Source organism: Sus scrofa, chromosome 17, assembly GCF_054392235.1.
Source record: "Sus scrofa isolate SSC_HxYL_T2T_F1_AM1 chromosome 17, Sscrofa_HxYL_maternal_Yorkshire_Landrace_v2.0, whole genome shotgun sequence".
In the NCBI taxonomy this organism is placed as follows: domain Eukaryota; kingdom Metazoa; phylum Chordata; class Mammalia; order Artiodactyla; family Suidae; genus Sus; species Sus scrofa.
Window position 1 is genome coordinate 55,393,618 of NC_139399.1, and position 25,818 is coordinate 55,419,435.

At 52.3% G+C, this 25,818-nt stretch overlaps 1 protein-coding gene across 1 annotated transcript; it reads right to left on the reverse strand.

Moving 5' to 3' along the window:
• Positions 1-228: 228 nt before the first annotated feature.
• SDC4 (syndecan 4) lies at positions 229-20,325 on the reverse strand. Its single transcript, NM_214284.1, is given in 5 exon segments — positions 229-504; positions 4,414-4,612; positions 5,830-5,876; positions 7,243-7,381; positions 20,220-20,325. Coding segments are annotated over 5 exon segments (609 nt in total). The 5' UTR covers positions 20,292-20,325; the 3' UTR covers positions 229-352.
• Positions 20,326-25,818: the final 5,493 nt, after the last annotated feature.

Here is a 25,818-nt window from a genome sequence, read left to right on the forward strand (position 1 = left end):
ATAGCTTAGAAAGACCTTTAGAAAGGGTACACTGTTCAGTATAGGCTCCAAGCTGGGGCTGGATTCTAAACTGGAAGTTTAAGAAACGATCCAACTCCAAGCGTGCCTTGAGAAAGGCCAAGTGTAACCCCGTTTTTCCACTGGGACAATGGAGGCCCAGCGAATCAAAGACAGGCAGGCAGGAACAGTAGAAGGCGAGCTCTCTTCGGACACGGAAGCCGGAATCAGAGCCGGGGGTGCTGAGAGGTCAGTACTGGGTTGCCCTCCCCCTCCCCTCAGGTCCACTCTTCACGATCCTTCAGCATCCCCACCCCCCACCCCCAAAGTCCAAGCAGGTGCAGGTGAGGAAGCTTCAGGCGTAGAACTCATTGGTGGGGGCTTTTTTGTAGATGGGTTTCTTGCCCAGGTCGTAGCTGCCCTCGTCCTTCTTCTTCATCCGATACACCAGCAGCAGGACCAGGAAAACAGCAAAGAGGATGCCCACGATGCCGCCCACAATCAGAGCTGCAGAGGAGAGAGGGGAGCGGCCAGGTGAGAGCTGCCCGTCGGGACCTTGGGACGCTGGCCGCTTCTGCCCTGTCGGGTCTCTGACACCGACACATCCTGGAACTAGACACGCTGGCCATCACCTCGGTATGTGCTGGGCATGCTGGGCGGATGCCTTTCTTAAGGGAATTCTCACAACCTCATTAGGGAGAAGGGGGTCCCTGGGGGTCCCCGAAGGTCCCTGAAAACCAGAGAACCAGAGTAACAGAGCCACCCTTCCAAGCCACATCTGCTTGAGTCCAAGGCCAGGTTCTTTCCCAGCACCGGGTCAACTCCGCAGCAATAGCTCAGCCCCGTGCCAGGAACAAGAAAAACGGCAGGCTCTGGAAATCCCCCGTAGACACACTTGCCCCACAGTCGTGAGCCCAGCAAGCTCTCCAGCTGACCTTGTGTGCACGCAGACCTGTGCAGACTTTCACTTCCACCCCGAGTGTGGGTACACGCTCTACACACACACACACACACACACACACACACCCGTATGCTACTGTACACAGCTACAGCGTGCAAATGCGTCCACACTACTGCCTTCTAGACAATGATATGTATGGTTTATGCCCCCTATGTACGTAGCTCAGTGCTGTAAGCTGAGTTTCTTTCTTTTTCTTTCTTTCTTCCTTCCTTCCTTCTTTCTTTTCTTTTCTTTTCTTTGTCTTTTTAGGGCCGCACCCTTGGCATATGGAGGTTCCCAGGCTAGGGGGCAAATCGGAGCTGCAGCTGCCGGCCTACACCACAGCCACAGCCATGCCAGATCCGAGCCTGTCTGTGACTTACACCACAGCTCACAACAACACTGGATCCTCAACCCACTGAGCGAGGCCAGGGATTAAACCCGAGTCCTCATGGACACTAGTCAGGTTCATTAACCACTGAGCCATAGTGGGAACTCCAAAGCCGAGATTCTTCTTTTCATTGTCTTTTTTAAAAAAAAAATTTATTATAGTTGATTTACAGTGTTCTGTCGATTTCTGCTGTACAGCAAGGTGACCCAGTTATACACATATATACGTTCTTTTTCTCACATTATCCTCCATCATGTTCCATCACAAGTGATTAGATAGAGTTCCCTGTGCTCTACAGCAGGATCTAAAGCTAAGTTCTGTTCCCATCTCTGTCACGGACTGGCTGTGGGATCTAAAGTTCCCTCATCTCTCTCATTGCAAAATGGACACAATAGTACCTTTCTTATGTTTGTCTTGGGGGTTAAATAAATTCATCCACTGAGAGTTTCTCACAGTGCATAGCATATGCTCCGCCTTCGTGGTTTATATCTGTGCCCCCGGCCACCCTGAATCATTCAGGCCCGACACTAAGTCCTGGCCGAGGGCACCTGGTGTCAGGCTTGTCACCTTGGGTGAGAGTATATTGCCTGCACGACACCTGGAGGGCTCACTCCTGTCTGTTGAGGGGGCAGGGAGGTCTCCCAGAATCCTTTCTGTGGCAGATTGAGTCCCCTAATTCGGTCTTAGCCTAAGAAGATTAATTTTCTGTCCCTGCACACACTCCAAATCTACACACAGAATGGGGACGGAGTGGCAGAGAAGCCAAGAGAGGTTCCTTCTTGGCTAAGACCATGAAACAGCAGCCACAAAAGTGCCCCCAGGAACAGGACATGGGATATCGGGTATCAACCCCCTTCCCGTTTCTATGGCCTTTTCCTCCGATGGCTCCTCTCTGTTCAACCCTTGGTCTGTGCTGGGATTCCTCCCAAGGTCAAGACTCAAGTTCAGTCTCTGAAGGGACCGTGGTCCTAGGTTCAAGTGCCAGGCCCACCACTGTCTGGTTTTATGACTTTGGGCAAGTGATTAGGCTTCTCCAAGTTTCAGTTTCTTTATCTCTAAGAGGACAGATAACCATACCCGTGGGTTAAGAGCTGTTGTGAGGACTCAGTGAGGGGTTGGGGACAGGGGGACGCAACCTATGGCACATGGCAGGCACTCGATAAACTTCCAGGTGCTGTTGAAAACCTCCTGGAATAGAGGGTCCCGCCTCAGTCAGCTCAACAATATACCTTTTCACATCAAGAGCTCATGTGATTCTCCACTGGAAGTTTTAAGAGATGACCTGATTCTCTCTTTCTAAGACCCAAAGCAAGCCGTTTGTTTTCTCTGGGCTTCAGTCTCTCCGTGTATAAGAAACAGTTGTTTGGACAAGATCAGGGGTTTTAAGTTTTTCTTTAAAAGCATTAGTTGGTCCCTTAGTTGGTAAAAGCAAAATCCCACATCCACCAACCAAAAGTGAAACTTTGTGGCTGAAAAAAGATGGGGGAAGCTAGACCTTTAAAAACCAAAAGGTCTCTAAGTAGCCACAGCATCCCTCGCCCCACCCACATCACACAGAAAGTTAAAAAACACTGACTCAGGTTCTGGGAGGCCAGGGCCAGGGTCCAGCTGAGCCCTAGGTCACTGGGGGTTATACTCTGAAAGAGGCAGGCAAGATCCTTTACCTGTCCTGGACGGAGGAGGACCCAGGGCTCTTTCCCTGTACCTCCAGCCTCCTCAGAACTGCTGGCCCAGCTGGTTGCCAGGAGACAGGATGCCCCCTTACTAGGCTGGTTCATCCATACCAGCCCTTGGCCTGTAAAACCTGGTCAGAAAGGGAGTTCCCTCTGATGAAGCCCCCCACCCAGCTTTGGAGAGCCTCAAAGCTGCCAGGGAAGAAAAGAAGGAGCCAGTTACCACTATAGCCGAAAGCCATATAATGGCACTTGATAGAGCCATTCCTGAAGTCTCACCCCAGGACAGAGATTTCTATGTAACAGCACATCACAGTCAAGAACCCTGTGGCTCTCACCTGAGGCCAAACATGGACTCTCTCTAGGCCTCAGTTTCTTAGTCTGGCACATGGAATTTGCATCTACTGCTATACTATACAGTACTACTCTGTTCTGTTCTATTCTACTCTGTTCTGTTCTATTCTACTCTGTTCTGTTCTATTCTACTCTGTTCTATTCTATTCTATTCTATTCTATTCTATGGACTATTCCACACCTCCTACTGCTGTGAACTATACCAACAAACAGCCCTTTACAGTTTGCTGGTTTTTTTTGTTTGTTTGTTTGTTTTTCCCAGCTTTTTAGGGCCACGCCTACAGCATGTGGAAGTTCCCAGGCTAGGGGTCAAATCAGAGCCACAGCTGCCAGCCTACGCCACAGCCACAGCAATGTGGGATCTGAGCTGTGTCTGAAGTCTACACCATAGCTCATGGCAACGCCAGATACCCCACCCACAGAGCGAGGCCCGGGATTGAACCTGCAACCGCATGATTTAGTCGGATTTGTTTTCGCTGCGCCACAACAGGAACTCCTACCAAGTTATTTTAGATTCTATTTTTCATGAAGTCATTACACCAGCCCAAGGAGGCATCTTATACCCATCGACAGAGGAGGAAACTGAGGCTCACCTCATCAACCGAGGCTGGAAAGCTTCTCGGCCACGGTCACAAGGCTGCCACAAGCCTTGGTCACGCGGAGAAGGGAGGGGAAGCCAGCCCAGTCCAAAGGAGCCTCCGGGCTTCCCAGGGAAGTTTTCGAAGGAAGTTAAACTTTTAATAATTAACTTCCCAGGTGCCAAACCCAGGCTGGGAAAGTGCTTTGTAAATAAGAGAAGGACGGATGGCAAGTGAGGGACTCAACATCTATTTTTCTTTTTAGCTTTTAAAATGCAACTCTTCCTCCCCATCCAGCCGGCTGCACACTCAACCAGAGTCACGTCTTAGGGAAAGTGTCAGCCTTCAAGGCCCCGGGGCACCCAGCGGCCGCAAGAAAGGGACACCAGGGAGCCGAATGGGCTAGAGTCAACCTGCCCATTATCCCCCGCCGCGCCCCTTCCTGCTTCGAGGAGTCTTGGGGAGAGGACAGGACCTTACCTGACAGAACCTCTGTCCTCTCGAAGATGTTGCTGCCCTGGGCGGTGCTGGACATGGACACCTTGTTGGACACATCCTCGTCCCCATCAAAGGGGGACATCCTCTTGGGAATGACCTCATTCTCCTCCAGTTCCTTGGGTTCGGTGGGGACCCGGCCCCCGGGTCCGGTCCTCTCAGGGATGTGGTTGTCTAGAGGCACCTAGATGGGGGGGAAGGACAAGAGACCAACACTCAGGGTGGTTCGGGGAGGGACCCAGGGCAGGGGACAGGGACATTCAGCCAAGTGGGACATCAGGTTCTTCATCTCGCCAGCCAAACCACACGGTTCTAGAGCAGAAAGCTACAATGACCTCTCGGCAACTGTGGTGTCAAATCCTTACCCTGAACTTTTAACACAGATCTGTCCAGAACAGGGACTTTTTTTTTTTTTTTTTTGGAGGGAAGAATCTTCCTTTATGTATCCCATGCATTCTGTCTGTCTTTTTTTTGGTCCTTTTAGGTCCACACCTGTGGCATATGGAGGTTCCCAGGCTACGGGATCCAATCGGAGCTACAACTGCCAGCCTCTGCCACAGCCACAGCAACTCGGGATCCAAGCCGTGACTGCAACCTGCATCACAGCTCACGGCAACGCTGGATCCCCAGCCCACTGAGCAAGGCCAGGGATCGAACCCACAACCTCATGGTTCCTAGTCGGATTCGTTAACCACTGCGCCATGACGGGAACTCCCTGAACGGGGACTAAGTAATGTGACCAAGGCCTCAGGGAAGCAGTGTCCCCCTTCTCTGCTTCTCCAGAGGGCAGTTTGGCAAAATAAAACTTGCTGTTTAGGGCAGCAGTTTTGCTACTGGGACTCTGTCCTAAGGAGCCAAGCAGAGATTTGCGGAAAAGATGCTTGCTACGGTGCTGTCATTTTAGAATATCAAAAAATCATGAACCACTTTTCTATCAATAAAGGAAATTCCATCAGTAAGGGAATTCCCTGGTGGTGGCTCAGCAGGTTAAGGTTCTGGCCTTATCACTGCTGTGGTGTGGGTGCTCTGACCTAGAAACTTCCCCATGCTGTGGGTGCAATAATCACGACAACAACAAAAAAGGGAAATTGGGTGAACTCTGATTAGGAAAACCTTTTAATTATGTAAGAAAATACCGTGATTTCTTTCAGCATAACATGCAGTACACAGGACTATATATACAATTTGATATGAATGTTGGGAAATACGTAGAAATGCACAAGAGCCTGGAAACACATCTAAGTGTTCACCCCTTAGTGATCACCCTTGCAGAGATGACGGTCTTGGTTGTGCTTGTCCCCAGAGTCCAAGGCCACAAATAAAAGCCTGCCTGCAGGGTGAGGTCAGACCCTCACTTACTCAGCCCCTCTCGACCAGGAGCAAAATCGTGCAGCTACTCACCAAGGGGTGTGTCACTTCCGGGAGCATATGCTTGTCCTCTGGACCCTCTGCAAGGTCAGAAAGGTCGTGTGAGTGGGAGGTTGGTTACCCCCCGCCCCCCCCAGGCCAATGACCCCTTCAGCCACAGCTGGTGGGAGTTCTAATTCATAACTGGGCCCCCAAAGGCTCAATGCCCAGCAGGTGATCATTCCTGCCCTGGCCTCAGGCATCTCATCTGTAAAATGGGGCTCCCAAGACCTGCCTCCCTGGCTCTTTCATAAGAATGTTGGGTTGGCAGCTGGGCAGATACTCTGTCAGCTCCAAATCCTTGCTCTGTAAAGTTTAGATCCCAGGACCAACAGTATCACTCATGTTAGGAATGCAGACTTTGGGGGCCCCCTAAATCAGAATCTGTATTTTTCTTTTCTTTTTTCTTTTTTTGCTTTTTTAGGGCTGCATGTGTGGCATATGAAGGTTCCCAGGCTAGGGGTTGAATCGGAGCTACACCACAGCCACAGCAACGCCAAGATCCAAGCTGCGTCTGTGACTTACACCAAAGGTCATGGCAACGCTGGATTCCTTAACCCACTGAGTGAGGCCAGGGATCGAACCTGCGTCCTCATGGATACTAGTCGGATTTGTGACTCCTGAGCCACGACAGGAACTCCCAGAATCTGTATTTTAACAAGATCCCCCAGGGATTCCTTTGAGAAGACAACCGACTGCTGAGTACATATTGGAAACTGCAATATTAAACTATTTACTGAGTGCCTGGTAAGTGCCGAGGGCTTTAACTCGGTCTGAGCTCCACAACACAGGCACCGACGTACTGTCGTTTCTATTTCCATTTTACAGATTAGGAAACCAAGGCTCAGAGGTCACAAGGTGGCAATTTGAACTCAGGACTACGTGACTCCAAAGCTCAAACTTCGAATCGTTACACGGGAGGGATGTTTTTCCGTCTAGTGCGGCAGCCAGGGCCAGAAGTCAGAGGGAGGACCAGGAAAAGCACCGGCCGGGTCCAGCCCCAAGAGGCCCGGGCCTTTCACTGGCTCCTACCCCCTCAGAAGCAAGGGTTTGTGCTCGGTTCCCACCCTGCCCCGAGGCTTCTGGGCTGTTCCTTCCCCTCTTCAAAGGGAAAATAAGACTCTATTACGTCTCGGCACCCCCACCCCCACCCAACCCGGTCCAAAGGTGGACAGGTTCGGGCTGGTACAAAGACAACCCGGAACTACACAGGAACTCAAAGCAACAAACAACTTGCCCGAGAGGGTCTCAGGGATGGGTTGATCCAGTACCTTTTGTTTCCCGCCTTTTTTGGGGGAGGGGCACCATAGGAAAACCCAAGTCTCATGGCAGGGTCACCCTCCTAGGAGGAGAGGTCAGGTCCCCTCCAGCCCCATGCCCTGGGTCTGCCCACCACACCCTCCTTACCCAGATCTCCAGAGCCAGACCACTCAAAGTCATCAGGTTCCTGCCCCGGCCCCCCAACATCCTCGTCATCCGGTAGGTCTCCGGAGAAGTATCGGCCTTCTAGGAGGTCCTGGGGGTTGATGACCTCGGTCTCTCGGATCTGGGGTGAAAACAGAAGACACATCAGCCAGTAAGCCCCCCAGTGTCCGACAGCAGCCCCTGAACCCTGAAAAGCACTGACGGGGGCCTTCAGGAAGGTGAGCTGGGGTCCTGCAAGGGAATCAGGCCAGAGCTGGGAGACCTGGGTCCTGGCCTCCTCCTGGCCCCCACCTGCTGTGTGACCTTAGACAAATCTCTTTCCCACTCTGGGCTAATAAGAATAACAAAGGTGGGCAGAATCAGAGTATAAATATACCAGGTACCATAAGTACGTGCTATATATGCCAGGCTCTGTTCTCAATAACGCTGAAGGCCAGGCTTTAACTCCGATTTACAACCAAGGAAGCTGGGCATTAACGACATGACATCATTTTATTTTGGTGTAGCAGATGGAAGCACTCCACTCCAAGTGGGGCTGCCCGATTTCAGAGCCAGCTTCCCCATCCCCACAGGCTGGCCCCAGGACGTGCTCCTCCAGGGCACCCTGATGCTGTCACAGCTGATTCACCCCCGGCAGGGAGAGGGCTGCTGGCTCTGGTCTTGCCCTGTCCAGGACACCTTTCCCAGCTGAGTCAGACTGGGCTGGGACAGGCAGGGCTGGCTCACCCACAGCCCAGGACAGCCTCGGGTCAGGGCGCTGCCCGGCCCTGGTGACTCAAAAGCACATAAGCACATGCTTGTGTTCAGTCTTCCAAACATCCCCCACAGAGCCATTGTGCGGCAGCATCGCACGCCGCCCCAGCCCTCATGGACCATCCACCCCAGCACCCTTATATGTTCCTCCGCTGCCACCAACTGGGGCCCCAGCTGCTGTCCCCAGATCCTGTTCACAGCAGGATCTTAGGTCCAGGCCACTGAGAAGCTTTCAAAAGGAAAGTATGAAAGATCCGGGGAGGCAAAGAACTTTCCCCAGATCCTCCAAACATCAGCCCCCATCCCTTAGAGTTCAGATGGGTGTGCCAAACTAACCTCTCTCAAGAGAGTGGAAATATTCGGGCTGCCCATGACCCTTCCTCTTGGCTTCTTCTTTTGTGTGTGTGTTTGTGTGTATGTGTCTCTTTAGGGCCACACCCGAGGCATATGGAAGTTCCCAGGCTAGGGGTTGAATCGGAGCTGCAGCCGCTGGCCTGCACCACAGCTCACAGTGACGCCGGATCTTTAACCCATTGAGCAAGGCCAGGGATCGAACCCACATCCTCATGGATACTAGTCAGGTTCTTAATCTGCTGAGCTACAATGGGAACTCCCCTCTTAGCTTCTGAGCTAAGGCTTCACCTGCCCACAAGACAGTAGCCCTGGGCAGAGTTCATTCTTTCACTAATGAATACAAACATGTGAGTGCCTACTCTCTCCCAGAAGTCAAGCAAGTTCAACACACACCCCTGCCCAAGATGTTCTCTCTCCAACTCCTTAATTGCAGGGGGTGGGGGAGGTCGGCTAATAACCAAAGAACAACAGCTGGAGCTGCCGGGGAAGCCCTGTCCTCTCATTTCACAGAATCAGAAGCAATCGGCACCCCAGATGCAGCAGTGACTTGCCCGAGGTCACACAGTGACCTACAGAGCTGAGTGGAAAGAGGCCGGGGCTCCGTGTCTGACTGTCCCCAAGCTGTCCTTCACCCAGCAGAGACTGCCAGTGACACGGGGTGGAGGGTGTGTGTGTGGTGGGGGGAGCCTGAGAAGGAACATCCGTTTCTAAGACAAGGTTACCAGCTGTGGGAGAGGCCCAGGCCCTCCTGGCCTCTCTCCACGGGGGCTTCCGGGGAGCGGTGGGCAGAACCCGACTCTGAGGGGGGTGAGGGGGGGCCCTTCCGCCCTGCCCCAGGCAGCTGGATTCCGGGAAGGAAGGCAGTAGGCCCGCACCAAGAATGCCTGGTACACAGGGGTGGAGGGGGGGGAGCCAGAAGGGGTTAAGCCCTGGTTAGGGATGACTTCACGACTCGGGAATCAGGAGCTGGGGAGCTGCTGGCGCTGGAATTCCAGCCCCCGCACAGCCCCGTGCCTGTGGCTTTAGTTTGGCAGCTCCGGAGGAAAGCTCCTCCGGGGGTTGCGCAAGCTGCCCGTACCCAGGGCGGGGTCCCTGGGCTCCTACCCCCACCTCCGGCTGCAAATTCCCCTGGGGCCCAGAATCCAAATTCCCCTGGGGCCCAGAATCGGAAACAGCAGGGCCTCGGCAGCTTACCAAACTAAGCACTTAGTGTGAGTAGGTCCTCCTCGGAGCACTTATTTGCAGAAGTGTTAACGGGGTTGGGGGGGTGCGGCGATAAAGGGGTGAGGAGAAGGGGGGGAGGGGTTGGGAATGGATGAGTGGGGTGGTAGGGTGGTATGCTTAGAAAACCAGTCTCTTGCCTAAGATCATCCGGGCAGAAAGTGGCCACCCTGGACCAGAACCCAGGCAGGGGTCACCTGAGCCATTAGCCTGGTACAGACACACACATGAACACACATGTACACACAGTGTCTACCTACCTGGGCTGGGGGGGAGCCCTGTTAAGTGGAGGTCAAAGCCAGCCCAGGTGGTCAAGAAGGTACTTTGGCCACTTGTTTATCTGGCCTGGAGCCCAGACTGGCCGTGGCAATCAGGGCTCAAAGTCCTCAAGACAGGGGGCCGGGGTCCCATCCCTGGGCCGTTTCAAGCTGAGACCCTTCCCTACGTCTTCCTCCCCAGGAGTCATGGCCTGTTTACCACTCTGGACTTTCTTCTAGTGGGTGAAAGTGCTAAGGAGTGTTTCAAAACAACCCTTGGGATTAGCCCGCCCACTGGTTGGTAGCTGTTACCTGTCTCACGCTAGGAAATGAAGCCTAACAGAGGCGGTGGGAAGAGATCTTACAGCCCCATCAGCCCCCAAGCTGAGGCTAAAACCCAGACTGATTCCCAGTTCAGGCCTCTTAGTGGTCACTGGGTTGTCCCGAACCCTTCATTTTTCTACCAGGTCTCTGGAGAAGATAAGCGACTTCTCTAAGGCCACACCAGGGGTCAGCCACCTGGCCGGGACTGACCAGAATTCGATCTGGTCTGATACCTAGCCTAGCTCTCAAAGGACAGGGGTCCCTAAAGGCCACATGAGAGGAGCCCAGGTACCCACCCACAGCCAGTCAAGACACTTGAGAGAAGCTCTACGAGGACATGACGGGGACACAGGAAATGTTATCTCTCCTTCTCCAGCTCCAGAAGTGGCCTCTTTGGCCTCTTGTCTGCCCAGGACCCTGACTGGGGGAAATTCTCAAGTAGGCAGGAGCCCTAAGTCTAGGCCAGCAAGACAGAACCATGCTCCCTGGGATTGCGGGCAAGTGTCTCTTTGTGTGAATCTGTGTGTGTGGGGGCGGGGGGGGGGGTAGCAACAGCCCTCCTTTCCCCACCCTCTTTTCAGATAAGGCCCATTCAGTCTGGGGTGGCTTTGAGGAACCAAGCTACCCAGCAGCCAGGCCCAGCCCTGACCAGAGGGGGACCCCAACCCTGCTCCCAGCTCACTCCATCCCTGCCCCCAAAGCGTGAATTCACACATGTGTGCAGACACAAGGCCTCCTCTCTGGGCCCTCAGGTCTCTTGCACCTTTGCTCTACACACCGCCCCCCCCCCGCCCCCACTGCCAGAAACCATCCGCTCAATAAGGGAGTGGGGGCCTGGGTCTCCCAGACCCTGGTAGGCACCTGGGGTTTAGAGATGCTGATGCCTCCCCGGACTCCATAGGAAAAAGAAAGAGGTAGATGCCACGGTGCTACAGAGACTAACGCCTCCCAACAGAAGGTGTCGGAGGCCAGAGCCTAACTGTCTCATTTTATTACCCAGCAAACAGATTAAAAGAGACTTTGCCAAGGTCACCCAAGCAGAACTGGACTTAGAATCTCAGTCTCCTGGCGTCTGGGCTGGACTTGTCTTCCCTTCTCCCTTCTAGGGTTCTGGCTGCCCCTAAAGGTCTCAGCCAATCCACGGGCAGCAGCTGTCCCTCCAGATTTATCCTCTCCCCCATCCAGTCCTTAGGCATGAAGCCAGGAATTCACCAACCCGACAGCAAAGTCCGAACAGTGACAGTTTCAGTCACCCAGGAAAAACAAGGCAGCTGGGGTGACCAGCCCGAGTAGCCACTACGTGCCGGCACCACGCGGAGTTCCTCTCTGTATGAGCTCATTTTCTTGGCACGACAGCCTTGTAAGGTGCTCGGCCCACGTTGCAGGAAAGTGAGCTTCAGTTGAGTCATTCATGTGAATTCACACAGCTAGAAGGCAACAGAGCTGGGATCCAGACCTCGATCTTTCTCAAGACCGTGTCTTAGCTTACGGCCACCCACGCTTCACCTCTCCACCCCAGCACCCCGGCTCACAGCACACACTGCCAGGCCAGGGCTCCAGGGCACCCCTTCCCCTGGCCAGGGAGTAAACAAAGGTAAAAGTGATTATTGCTTAAACGCAAGAAGAGAAACTTGGCTAGGGCACCGGGGAGAAGTTCAGGGGCAGAGCTTGCTTAACTGTGAACAGGCAGGGGAGGAAAAGAGAGAGGAGAACCTTCCATGACCTGGCTCTTCCTCAGGGGCAGGAAGCCACCCCCAGGGGTCAAGGACACACTTGACCCTTCTTTTAGAAGGGTAACTGGGCAAGCCAAATTTGGAGAGAGGCAGGGATGCTGAAAACACTGTGCCCTGACTGCTGAACCCAGCAGAGTGGTCCTGGCAGGAGATTCCCAGAAGGGGCCACTGATATGGTCACTGCCCTCCCCATCCCCATTCTCAAGGGTTAGCCAACCCCTGGAATAAGCCCAACTTGGATGCCACAATCAGGACTCTCCACCTTGGCAGAAACGAAGGATCCACTCCCAGAGTGATTATCGGTAAAGGCAGCTCCATAAGCCACACCCTAACTATGTGGGCCTTTTTATTCCACATCTTGAAGCTTTAGTTTCCTTGTTTTTGTAACCGGGGCTGGTAGTAGCACCTTGCAGGATGATGAGGATTAAGCGAAATGCAGTCAGGTGTGCAGGGACCCAGCGCACGTGGCCTGGTACACAGCAGATGCTCAATAAGTAGTGGCTATTATTAATCCCCAGATGGGATTAGTGGTCAGAGGGTCAGAGACCAGGGAAAAGTTGTAGAAACAGTTGCATTGCTAGAGAGAAGGTGGCGGGTGGGTGGGTGGGTGGGGAGGTGCTTTGCAAATTGTGACGGGATAGACCCTATACGAAGTATTTCTTTTGCTTCTGAGACCAGAGACTTTTCAGCAACCCATCAGGCGCCTTGAGAATGTAGAGGAGAGAAAGGCCCAGAGAGGGACAGTGACCTGTGTAAGGTCACACAGCCTGGAGCACCAGCCTCCAGACAGAGGCAGAGGAAATACCAGTTGTACATTTCCAACAGGAGCAAATTTCAGAATCTAGACACCTGAAATTTTACTTGAGGGCCTGTATCCCCAGAGTGTTTCCTGACTGGCTTTAGGGATGAAAAAAAATATTTAGAAACCACACATCAGTGCAGGAGCTGGTATGCTGGTACTGGAAGAGTTAAGTCAGGTCTGGGGATGGGGGTGGGGTAGGGGTTCGAATGTCAGCCCTTCCCACTCCAAGGTCAGGTTACTCTGAACACAATCACTCAGGAGAGAAGCCAGGCCTGGCACTGCCAGCAGCCAGCTTTTCACCAACCCCCTGGGGCAGCCCATTCCCACAGGCAGGGCTGGAGGATCCAGGGGGTGCCAGCTAGGAATAGAGGCGGGAGGGGGATGGATGAGGGGAGCTTCTGGAGCCTCTGGCCATCCCCCTGCCAGAAGCCCAATTAGCATCCTTGTCACTAACACGCCAAGGGATCATGGGAGATTCCCTCTCTGGGCCTCGGTTTCCCCACCTATAAGAGACAGTTCTCCAAGAGACAAGCCTGCCTCTGTCTGGAGGGCCGGTAACCAAGCTGGGCACTGCTCTGATTACCGGTGGAGACAGCCGGGAGTGGGGCTGGCTCCCTCAGGGCCGCAGAGACAGAGGTGCATTGAAGCTGGGCTTGTAATCTAGGCAGTGGATCCGAGGTCCCCGCTGGATCTGAGGGTGGGACGTAAACAAGCCTCCCGTGTTCTCTAGAGCAGAGTCGATAGAGCCTTGTCTCCACCGATTAGATCAGCCCTGGGTGCTGGCTTCCTGCCCCTTCCCAGCCTCCCCCGCCATTCGGGGAAGCCACTGCTCCAGACCGGGTCAGTCTGTCCCACGGACGCTGTCGCCTGGCCGGGCTTCCCCAGGGGCCAGGAGTGTCCCAAGCCCTTGGTCACCCCTGCCCCCATGCCCAGAGGTTGGAGCAGTACAGCCAGTCCCCGCAGGCCTGGCCGCGACCGGCCGGGCCCCACAAGTCACAGTTTCCACACATACCAGCCTCTCCCTGCCTCCCCTTTCCATTACCCCAGGTGTCACCTGACTAGCAGCCTCGGCTTCTGTGCCAGAGAAAACTGGGGCAGCCGAACTCAGCCCGAAGGAGGAGGGGAGGGGGCTGAGCAGGAGGGCTTGGCCCTGGGTTGGGGGGGGAGTCACAGGGGTGGGGAGTTGGGTGGGGGGTCGGCACAGAAGGCCGAAGATCTGCGAAGACCACAGAGCAATCTTTTGGGGTCTCCTCCAGCTCCATGAGAGGGATAAAGAGTTCTGAACCCCAAGAACCATAAGCAGTGGTTTACATGTTTCGATGTGCACACAAGACACCACCTCCCCAAGCCAACCTCGGGCCAGGTTGAGAGCCCTTGTCTAGCTGCTAATAACACACTAAACTTAAGCCAGAACTTTACAAGTTTGCCAAACACCGATTACGACCCTGGAGTGACACAGGTGTTTTATAGACGATACTGGGGTTCACACCGTCCAAGTGACTTATTAACTAACTGCCTGTCCCTGGCCCACAGGCAGAGCTGGGACAGGAACTCGGGTTTCTCTGACTGCGAAAAATACTCCAGGGGACAAGGCCAGCGGGGACCGTGCCCAAAGGTCACCAGCGAGTTCCTAACAAACCCAGGACCTCAGGTTGCTAGAACTCCTAGGGTTAAGTCGGGCCCCAACTGTTGAGACACCCCTTTTGCACTCCCCCTAGGTACCATGAAGGAGGAAAATGCTTGAAAACTGGCTTTTCGGAACACTGTCTCTTCTGTCCACCCCCACACCCTCTCCCCTCCAGAGCCCAGAGCGCTTTTTTTGCAATTCCTCGGGACTGGAAACTCCGGCCCTCGACCACAGAGGCCAAACCCCCAAGGCCAGAGCAGCATCCCGGTGGTCCGCTCCCCCTGCCCCCCTCCCTCCAGGCTGAGAATTGCTCAGCAGGGGGCACCTACTGATCCCAGCAGGAGGGGTGGAGCTGCCAGGAACTGGTTCTTGTTTAAATATAAACCCATCCCGATAATTAGCAAACGTCCCACTTCTAAGACAAACAAATAGGAGATTTGGGCTCCATCAGCCCCACCCTGGTCTCCTCCCTTCCCACCTAGCAGCTGCTGGGGGAGGGGAGAGAGCTTTCTAGGGGCCCCGGGGGGGGGGGGGGTGGGAGCCTCAAAAGCAAAGGACCATCTGGCCTCAAGGCGGCCTGGGCAAAGCTAGGACCTGTCACTTAGGCCTCCCGCCTGCCAGGCAGGCTCCTCAGAGCCTCACGAGCAGCCTTGCCAGCTCCAAGCCTCCCAGATCTTGTTATAGCCCAGAAAGGCTGGGGCTTGGGAGCGGCACAGTGGCCTGTGCAAAGCCGTAGGGCAAGGCCAGGGGGGCGGGGTGGTGGGCTTCCCATCTCTGGAGTCAGGTCTGCCTAACTCCAAACCAATGCTCCAATGCTCTCCAGCCAATCCCAGGAAGCAAAGAAGGGGGCCAGAAAAATCAGAATCCTGGGGTCAAGTCAAACCTGGACTGTATCAGCTTTGCCCTGTGACCTCAGACCAACAGCAAAATTTGGCTTTAAATAAATAAATAAATAAATGCGCTACCTATTCTGCCGAGGTCAAATTTTTTTTTTTCTTTTTTCTTTTTGCTTCTTTAGAGCCAAACCTGCGGCAATGGAAGTTCCCAGGCCAGGGGTTGATTTGGAGCTACAATTGCTGGCCTGCGACACAGCCGCAGCAGAGTGGGATCTGAGCCCACATCTTCGACCTACACCACAGCTCACAGCTCACCCAGCAACGACGAAGGATCCTTAACCCACTGAGCAAGGCCAGGGATGGAACCCGCATCCTCAAGAATTCGTTGGCTTCGTAACCTGCTGAGCCACAACAGGAACTCCAGAGGTCAATTTTGAGAACTGGCTGAAAACTGGACTGCCAATTGCACTGCCGGTCAATTCTGATGGACTACCCCCATCAAAGCCCACCCACAGGCAAAAGGCACTGTGAAGGTCTGAGGCCTAGTCCTAATTATTTCCTGTACATCCTTTCGAGGCCCTGGACACAGACAGGCTGACCATCCTTAATAGGCTCCCACGGGGCAAGGTAGAACTCTGGAGCCCATTCCAACATCCCCACCGCTGAGCCATCCTTTTAGCCAAAAGGCTGAAAGGAACCAGGTGACTCAGGCAGGCCAGCTACAGGTCTCCTCCAGTGCCTCAGAGCTCTGTCCAGCCCCCCAATTTCAGGCCGTCCCCTGGAAATCACGCCCACCAATCCACGAGGCTGAGGACAGCTAGAAGCCAATCCCTCCCTAGAGGGCCCCGGGGCGGGAAGCCCAGCCTGGCTCGCCCAGCCCCTCATTCAGGCTGGCTCAGCACTGCTAGTCCTTGGAAAAGCCCTCCGTTTCCAGGAGCTGGGGATGGCAGCAGCTGAATATCTCCACTACCCGCCTCCCTCCCCAGGGTCGCTTCTTGTGTCGGCTCTTTACCAAGGAAGCCAAGAAAACTCCCCGCCCACCCCAACACATACCCTGAAAGGGCTTTGGTCTAAACTCCTCATTACAGAGTTGGGGACACTGAGACCCAGAGGGCGTGTGGGCTCAAGGTCACCATGAGATTCAGAAGAAGGAGCCAAGCTATCTCTACCTTCAAACCCAGTTCTCAGAGGACACGCAAATCAGACACCTTGCGTTTATCTGACAGCCCTGGATCTGACCTGGGCAAGCCCCTCCATCCCTCGGAGCATCACTTGCCTGTAGAAATGGAGATGCACCTACTGCACGGTATCGATGGGAAGCTTTCCTATTAGCAATGAGTAACCTGAGTGCACCTTTCAGAATGAAGTGACACGCACCCATCTGTTCATTCATGCAAACATTTCCTGAGTACGAACCACAGGTCAGGTTTTTCACTAACAACGAATAGGGCCGAGTGCCTGCCCTGGATGTGTGTGTGTGTGGACAGCAGCCTCAGGACTGGATGGGGTACGTTCATGCCCTCATGAACCCTAAGTTTCCTCAAGGGAGAGAATGCCTTAGATGTTCTTGTGGTTTCCACAGGCCTTTCAAAGAGTAGGTACTTAATTATTAATAGACCATTCCGCGCTGGAATGGGCTCTCTAGTCAGTTCAAACTCCATTTTGCAGATGGGGGCTGTCAACTCAGAGAGGGAGAGGGACTCGGCCTCACAGAGCCCCCAAAGCGCGGGAGCTCTCTGGGCTTCCGAGAATTCCGAAAGAGCTCTCACTGGCCACTCGGGTCCTAGACGCCCTGGGCTTCCGCCCCCACCCCTTCTGTGCAAACAAGGACAGAATTCTCAAGATCAGAAACATCTCTTAGCTCAAGTACACGGAGTGGGTGGGGGACACTTCCCCAGAACTGACTGGGCCTGGTGCCATGTCTGTGCCCCTGGGCAGCAACACCTCCTGGGGGCGGGGAGGGGGGCGGACGCCCCAAACAAGGCTGCCTTTAATTGGCCAGGGAGGGAGTGGCAGGAAGACAGATCAGGGGAATGCTTCCAGCTGGACAGGAAGAACTGGTTTTAGGACAGCGAGACCTGCCACACAGAAAGAGGCCGGCTCAGCCTGGGTTCCCTTCCCAAAACCTGGGGCACCAAGGGGTGGGAGGGAGTGCACCACTCAAGGGGAGGGCAGGCCTTTGGCTTAAACCTAAAATTTGGGAAGGGAGTTCCCTGGCGGCTCAGGGGGGTAAGGATCTGGAGTGGTATATCCATGGCCCAGGAACTTTTGCATGCTGTGGGGATGGCCAATAATAAATAAATATAATTTGGGGAGGGACTCCAATAGCACTATTGGAGAAGCACTACAGGACAGAGATTCTGATGGCCTGGAAGATCTCTGCTACCCCAAGATGGTACCATCTTACCTCAGTTCCTGCATCTGTAAAGTGGGCATAATATTATATAACTGATTATATTATATAATCAACTATATAATTATATAATCACTCCCCACATGCTAGGCTTTTTTAAGAATAAAATACACCAGACCTGGTAAATGGAAAGCACTCAATACACGAGAACTTTTACTAGCAAAACCCTTCTCCCAGGGCCTCAATTTTCCCCACCGGCAAAAGGAAACGGGCCGAGCAGATCATCTTTATAGTCAAATCCAACTATGACTAGGTCTGATTTTTCAGGCCATGACCCGAGGAGGAAGAGTGGGGAGGGGGGCAGAAGGGGAAGCCCTGTGACCCAGTTAGTGGTGGAAGGTCTTGGAACATTAGCCAGGAAGAGAGCACTGAGGTCGGGATGAGAGACAGGACACCTCTCAGGAAATGGCTGTCCAGGACTCACTTCTCCCCAGCTGATGGGTCACCACATGCCCCCGCCCACCGTATCCTTCTGACTGCCCCCGGGGCACAGCTGCCTGCTCTGCCCCTGAGCCAAGACTGGCATGTGACTGCCCCTGCAGCGACCTCCCCACCTTTGTGGTCTTCCCTCTTTTCCCCACACTGTCCAGGACGCAACATTCCTTCAGATGCCACTGTGATGCCAAAACATCCTTTGGGAGCTACTTTATTTTTTCTTTCTTAGCCATCCTGCAGCATATGGAGCTCTGGGGCCAGGGATCAGAGCTGAGCCACAGTTGTGACCTGCGCCACAGCAACACCGGATCCTTAACCCATTGTGCTGGGCCAGGCACTAAACCTGCTCCGAGTGCTCCAGAGACGCCGCCCATCCCATTGCGCCACAGCGGGAACTCCTTCGGGGGCTACTTCAGAGCACTGCCCAGGGAGTGGCAGGTCTGGGTTTGAGTCCTGACTCAGCCACCAAGTTTTTGGCAAGGTTACCCGTATGAGTTTGGGAAAGTCATCACCTGACTCTGGGCCTCGATTTCCTTCTGTCCCAGAACGCCTTGTGGCCGGCCAGCCCCAGACCTCTACAGGTTCTAAAGTCTTGAGTGAACCGAGTGTGGGACGCAACAGCAGCCTCTCAAGAGTAGCATCAGCCTACAAGTTCAGATACAAGCAATAGATTTAAAAAGGGACTTGGAACCCTGACTGCCTAAATTTGCTTCTGACGCAGTCCTTTATCTGCTGTGTGACCTTGGGCAGGTTAGTTAACCTCTCTAGCCTCAGGACCAGTTTAAAACAGTGAGCAGAAGGGCTTAATTAAGCTAGCTGATAGAGCCATTAGAACGACTATTAGAAAGCTATCAGAAGAGATCTCCTATGGAGAAGCGAGTTAACCATCTGCCCTTGTCACTGCAGCCAGAGCCACTAGTGTGGGGCAGGGTCGATCACTGGCCTGGGAACTTCCACTCGCCCGCCCCAACTCCCCCCCCAGAAAAGGCTGTCAGAACATCAGCTCAGTGCCATCACTCAGGGCTACAAGGGGCAGCGGGCACGGGGGTGAGGGGCGCTCAGGGTCTTATTCGTACCCCAGCTGAAGTCAGAAACGATCTCCCCTAAGTAATCCCAGAGAAACAGGAGCCCCACAAAGAACTGACATTAATGATTAAACTCCACTAGACTTGCTCTCTTCAAAATCAAGGTTTAAGGGCACCGAAGAGGCACAAAGCCCCGGCTCTTGGGGGTTGGGGTGGGCAGAAGGCCTCGCTGAGCAATTCCTACATCCCTACTTCCCAGATGAAACTGCCTCCCTCCTTCCCCACTGGCTGCTGGGATGAATGGATCTGGTGGTGGGCCCAGGGCTTTGTAAACTACAAGCAGAGAACAGTTGGCAGTGAGCAGAGGCTTCTCAGGGCTCATGGAGACCTTCTCTTCCCCCAGCACCCCTTTCACACAACCCAAGGTGGGTGCTTCGGATCTCCCGGGTGCAGATCATCAGAAATAAACCCTCTTCTGGCCAAAAACAGAGGCTCCACTCCCGGTGAAGTGCCAAGCCTAAACCGTCCCTCCCGTTCACTCTTGAAAGACTGGAGTCCCAACTCCGTAGGGATCCTAAAGTAGCACTGGTCACCTCCTGCCCCAGTTCTACATACGCTTTGTGCCGATGGGAAAATCGAGACTCAGAAGGGGCAGGGCCCTGCCCGAAGCCACAGACCAGTGGCAGGGCTGCGGCCAGGACTGAGGTCAGGGCTCAGTCCTCCGTCCCGGTGTGTGAAACAAGGCCCCACAGAACCCGAAACCCCTCCCCCTTCCGAGTTCACGCAACCCCCTTCATCCAGGGCATCACGGGTTCTAGGGGGTGAGGAGGGGGCGCCATGGCTCCGAATCTGCCCCAGGATCACCAGGGAAGGAGAGAGTGGGTGAGGAGAGAAGAGGTGACACCGGCTTAGTCACGTCCGAGCCTGGAGTCCGCGGCGGGGCTGAAATCAGGGGGAGGCGGGAAGCGCAACAGGCTGGGGGCGCACGGCATGTGGAGGAGCCACCCAGCCCCCTCGCCCCAGAGCCTCCCTGGGACTCGCGAGCCAAGTTTCCAACAAAGTTTCCCTGCCCTCGGCGTCTAGTTGGGGGCGGCGCAGCCCCCAGGCTGCCCCCCCATCTCAGGACCCCAGAACAAAGGAAGCACCGGTCCGCCCCCCCGGGGATCTTCAAGCACCCACCGACTCGGCGGCGGCGGCGTTAAAGGCTCCCACGAGGAGCAGCAGCAGCGCGAGCAGGCGAGGGGAGGCCATGGCTCTGCGGTCCGGAGAGGGCGCTCAGGCGGGTGGCCAGGGCTGGCGCGTCGCCCTTCTTATAGGCGGTGAGTGGCCCCGCCCAGGCCCCGCCCCGCCCCGCCCCCGCTGCCAGCACCCCCGCCCGGAATTCCCCCGCGAAAGCGGGGCCTCCGGGGCGCTGCGCCTGCCAGCCCCGCTGGAAACCCAAGGGACCCGTCTCGGGCGCGCGGGCCGCTCGGTCCCCCAAATCCCTGGCCTCCGGGAGCCCCGATCCCTTGCTAGGCAGGTCAGTTAGGCGAGATCACTGAGCCTAACCCTATTTACAGTTGGGGAAGCTGAGGCCCACAGACTGGAAGGACTTGCCCGGGGTCTTGACTTGAGATCTGCGCCCTTGCGACCAGTACACTCGCCTCTGAGGGACATGAAACTTTCCAAATGGGCAGTGAACACGGGTTATTTTATGCCAGGGGTCAACAGTCATTAGTGTAAAGAGCTAAACCTTTTAGGCTTTGCGGGCCAGTTTGTCACAATTACACAAACTGGCGTTGTAGCTCAAAGGAAGCCTTAAATATTTAAAACAAGAGTCGCTGTGTCCTAACAGAACACTAGTATGGACCCTGACATTTGAATATCATATAATGTCACGTTTCATGAATAGCAGTCTTCTTTAGATTTTTTTTCCCCCCAAGGATTTAAAAATGTAAAACATAAAACTGTTCTTAATGGGCTGAGCATAAACAAGCTCCGGGCAGATTTTTTGGTCTTAGGGTGGCTGACCTCTGGTTTAAGGGATTTGTTGTCCAGATTTTGAACTTCCTAAAAAGTTTGCTCTCTTTGAGGACAAGTTTATCTTAATTCTCAGATCTGCTTCCACCCTTTGTAAAAGACAGTTTTGTGCCGGTCCTATCCGCCTCAACCCTGCATATTCTCCTTACAGTGCGTGGGTGGAGGGGGCTGGGGGGTGGGGGGTGTTGGTAAAATCCTCTGAGTCTCCAAGTGCTTTTGGAATTATTGGGGGAGTATCCTGTGATAAACGCAGTGTCAAAAGTGCCTAGACTTGTCTCTTCCGGATTTTTTCGTATGTATACATATGGTTATATATGGCATAAAGATGTAAAGCTGTCTATCTATATCTATACATCTTTCTAAGACTGAAGCATAGCTTCAGAACCAGGATATTTGGCCTCTGTTGGCACATTATGAATTCATATACTTTGTGAAGAGTTGGGAGTGACTTCCCCTCTTTCATCCCTTAATTATTATCAAAGAATGAAAATCTTTTGAGGCAGAGAAAACCCTTGACAGTAAAACCAGCTTTAAACGTGGGTCATGTTTTCTCCTACAGATGGAAAGATGAGCAATTATTTTCAGCTCTTCTCAATTCTCTTCCTTAGGGGTGGGAAACAAACTGAGAAAATGAATGGATTTCAGGTCAGAATAAGAAATCCTTCTGCAAGTCAGATGGTTTTTGCAATCCTTGATTTCTCTAGAATTGAAGGACAGGATATAGTCTAGTTGTCAGTGGATAGATCATTAAAAATAATTTTTGGGAGTTCCCATCATGGCACAGTGATTAACGAATCCAACTAGGAACCATGAAGTTGCAGGTTCGGTCCCTGGCCTCGCTCAGTGGGTTAAGGATCTGGCGTTGCCGTGAGCTGTGGTGTAGGTGGCAGATGCGGCTCGGATCTGGTGTTGCTGTGGCTCTGGCATAGGCCAGTGGCTACAGCTCCGATTAGACCCCTAGCCTGGGAAACTCCATATGCCAAGGGAGCGGGCCGAGAAATGGCAAAAAGACAAATAATAATAATAATAATAATAATAATAATAATTTTTGATGCTAGGTCACTATGCACTTTCAGTTATCTGTCATCACATTGTTATAACAACACTCTTTTTGTTCCCACCAACTTCCTTAAGTGAAGGTTTCCCACAGCCTAGTGCTGATAAATGTGTAACAACAGTTTGGGGGAGGTGGGACGTGCTAATCCGTACCATTTGCCAATTTCTGTGGTGTCAATACTCCCCCATGGCTGATTTCAAGCTACGGATGTGATATCACTGAACGTGGAGTTGGTTAGAGATGAGCAGTATTTCCATCACACAGATAAAACTGTTGCACATAATATCAAGAGCATAGATAAAGTAAAATGTAGGGAAATAATGAGTAAGCGACGAGATTTGAGTACTTATTTCTTTGTTTTTAATAGTTTGTTTAATTGTAAGTTTATATCGTTTCATTTTTAGTAATTATTACTTTTCATATTTTTGGCTGCGCCCACAGCATGAGAAAGTTCCCAGGCCAGGGACCAAACCCTCGCCACAGCAGTAACCAGAGCCACCATGGCAACGGTGCCAGATCCCCAAAACCCTGAGCCACCAGGAAACTCCCTAGCGATCGCTCTATGTTTAACAGCTACCCACAAAATTCTTAAAAATTGAACCAATACGAACTGGCTTTGGCACACTGCTGTTTGACAGCTATTTTAAAAAAGAAAGAAAAATGGGAATAAAATTATTGCTAAAATCCTATCTCACTCTAGCACAAGCAATATTCATCCAGGGATATGTGACTAACTGAGAAGGAAAAACTTTACTTTTTATTTTTTCTGTTTAATAGTTACTGTTCTAAGTTTGTCAGATGGTTTCACGAGGTGTATGCATATGTTAAATTGTATGCTTTAAACCTGTGTTTAAAAGGGAAGTAAAAATTTGAGTTTAAGTAGAAAAAGTAATGATGTTAAATTTCTGCCTTTTAGAGAAGCCTGTTCCTAAATATATATATATATATATATATTTTTTTTTTTTTGGCCACTCTGTGACGTATGGAACTCCACAGCCAGGGATCAGATCGGAGCCTTAGTCGTGACCTAAGCCACAGTGGTGACAACACTGGATCCTGTGGATTCCACAGTGCCAGTCCAAGGATTGAACCCATGTCCCAGCACTCCCAAGACATCACCAATCCCATTGCACCACAGCAGGAACTCCAGTTCCTGTATATTTTAAATGGTTGTAGGTGTCAAATTGCTAGGGTACCTAACTGGATACAGTTAAAAGAATGATATAACCATTTATTTTTAAGTGTATGAATTTACAACCTGTCAGAAATTATATTCTTTGTAACTATGTACACTTTAAAAAAAAAAAAATCTTTTTAGGGCCTTCGCCTCAGCATATGGAGGTTTCCAGGCTAAGGGTCGAATAGGAACTGTAGCTGCTGGCCTACACCACAGCCACAACAACGTCAGATCCGACCAGCGTCTATGACCCACACCACCGCTCATGGCAACTCCAGATCCTTAACCCACTGAGTGAGGCGAGGGATCGAACCTGCATCTTCATGGATCCTAGTCAGATTCATTTCTGCTGAGCCATGAGGGGAATTCCAAAAACTGTGTAAACTTTTAATGAAAAAGGTTAACCATTAACTAAAAAACATGCCAGGAAGTACATAGTTTTTTCAGTAATCATTAGACTAGCAAAGAGATTGAAGAGGGCTAAGTTGAGACAGTGGAGGCTTCTCTATAAAACTATCCCAACCTCCTGAAGTGAAGGAATTAATTTCCACTTCTCCAAATTCTGAGACTCTCTCAGAAGGCAGGCAGCATGTCTGAATGCAGATGTTCGTGAACTTGTGGGATTTTTAACCTGTGCTTCCTGGATTGGGGATAAGATTGCATGGATGGTATGTACTTCTCTTGAGTGTGAGTCTCTATATAAGGTTTTCTAAGGCATCAAACTTTAGCTTCTCTCTTCAGATCCACAAAGAAGTCTTGGCCCCCAGAGGGTTAAAAGCAATTCGACCAAAACTTCAGCTGCTTTCAAAAGTTCCAATAGGGTTTTTGGGTTTTTTTTGTTTTTTTGTTTTTTTTTTGGCTCCCACAAAACAAAAGGCAGTAGTCCAAGGTTTGTAGAACCAACTGAAGTCCCCAAATCCTTGCCCGGAACTGAGACACCAAACCCAAGAAGCCACGATCGACCCTGTCTTTAATGGCTCACCTCAAATACCTCCTCCTCCAGGAAGCCTTCTCAGATCCCTCACCCCCTCCTTCCAGCACTCATCCTTCTTGCCCTCGAGACGTCTTGTACTCCATCTGTCCCTCCCCTAGAGGCAGACATCCCTTTCTTGCTTATGTTAGACTTAGAAATTAAGAGCCCAGGCTTCAGGGTCAGAGACATCAGAGCTGTAATCCTGGCTGTGTGACCTAGGGCAGGGCACTTTATCTCCCTGGGTCACAGTTTCCTCATTTGTATCTTGGGAGTCATTATAGTTCTTACATCATGAATGTTGAGAGTATGGTTCTTCGCATACACCTTGCATATCAATGTTATTCGTCTTTATGATCACAGAGGTCTCCCTCTAAGAGTCTCGAGTTGGGAAACTTCCCCCCCAGCAGCTCTTCATGCACAGTAAGTAACAGGGGATCATGTCACGATTTTCAGGACATCCGAGAGAGTGAGCCCCAGGCCTTCTCTCTCCCAGAATGGCACCAACCCTCCCGGGTCTTCTTTGCTGCATGCAAATCTCGCTTCAGCTCCAGATAATGACAGCTTGGAGTTTCCAGAGGCTGTGGAATGTCCAGCCCCTGCCTTACATAACCACAGGAACTGGGAACACAGGCCACAGAAGGACCCTCCCTGTCCATTCCATCCAACAGCACCCCCTTGGACGAGGGATGGGAAACCGAGACCCACAGGGTATGTCAGCATCCACATGGCATTTTAAAGAATTCTACAGATAGCCTTCACCTCTTTCAATCACTCTTTCTCCTTGCTTTGTTTTATTGCTTGTCATAACGCTTTCCTCACCGGACAGCATATATTGGTCCTTTTTCTTGACAAGCGTCTCCTTCAACACCAGACTCAAGTTCTATGAGAGCAGGGACGTTTTCCTGCCCACGTGATATATCCCAAGCACCTTGCCCAAGAGCTAGCACAAGTCAGTGTTCAGTAAATCTTTGCTATGTTGATAAACGGATGAATGTTTTTGGATGTTTTTCTTTCCTTCCTTTCCTTCCTTCCTTCTTTCCTCCCTCCCTCCCTCTTTCTCTTTCTTTCTTTCTTTGTCTTTGTTTGTTTGTTTTTAAGGGCTGCACCCATGGCATATGGAAATTCCCAGGCTAGGGGTTGAATTGGAGCTGTAGCTGCCAGCCTACGCCACAGCCACAGCAACGTCAGATCCAAGACACGTCTGTGACCTACATCACAGCTCATGGCAATGCTGGCTCCTTAGCCCACTGAGAGAGGCCAGGGATCGAACCCAAATCCTCATGGATACTAGTCGGGTTTGTTAGCAGTGAGCCACCAAAGGAACTCCTGGATGTTTTTCCGATAGGGACTCAGATTATTCACTCATTTGTTTTATTTATTTAAACTTTCTTTATTTTTACGGCTGCACCTACAGCATATGCAAGTTCCTGAGCTAGGGTTGACTCAGAGTTGCAGCTGCTGGCCTACATGACAGCCACAGCAACACCAGATCGGAGGCACATCTTTGACCTACACCACAGCTTGGGGCAATGCTGGATCCTTAACCCGCTAA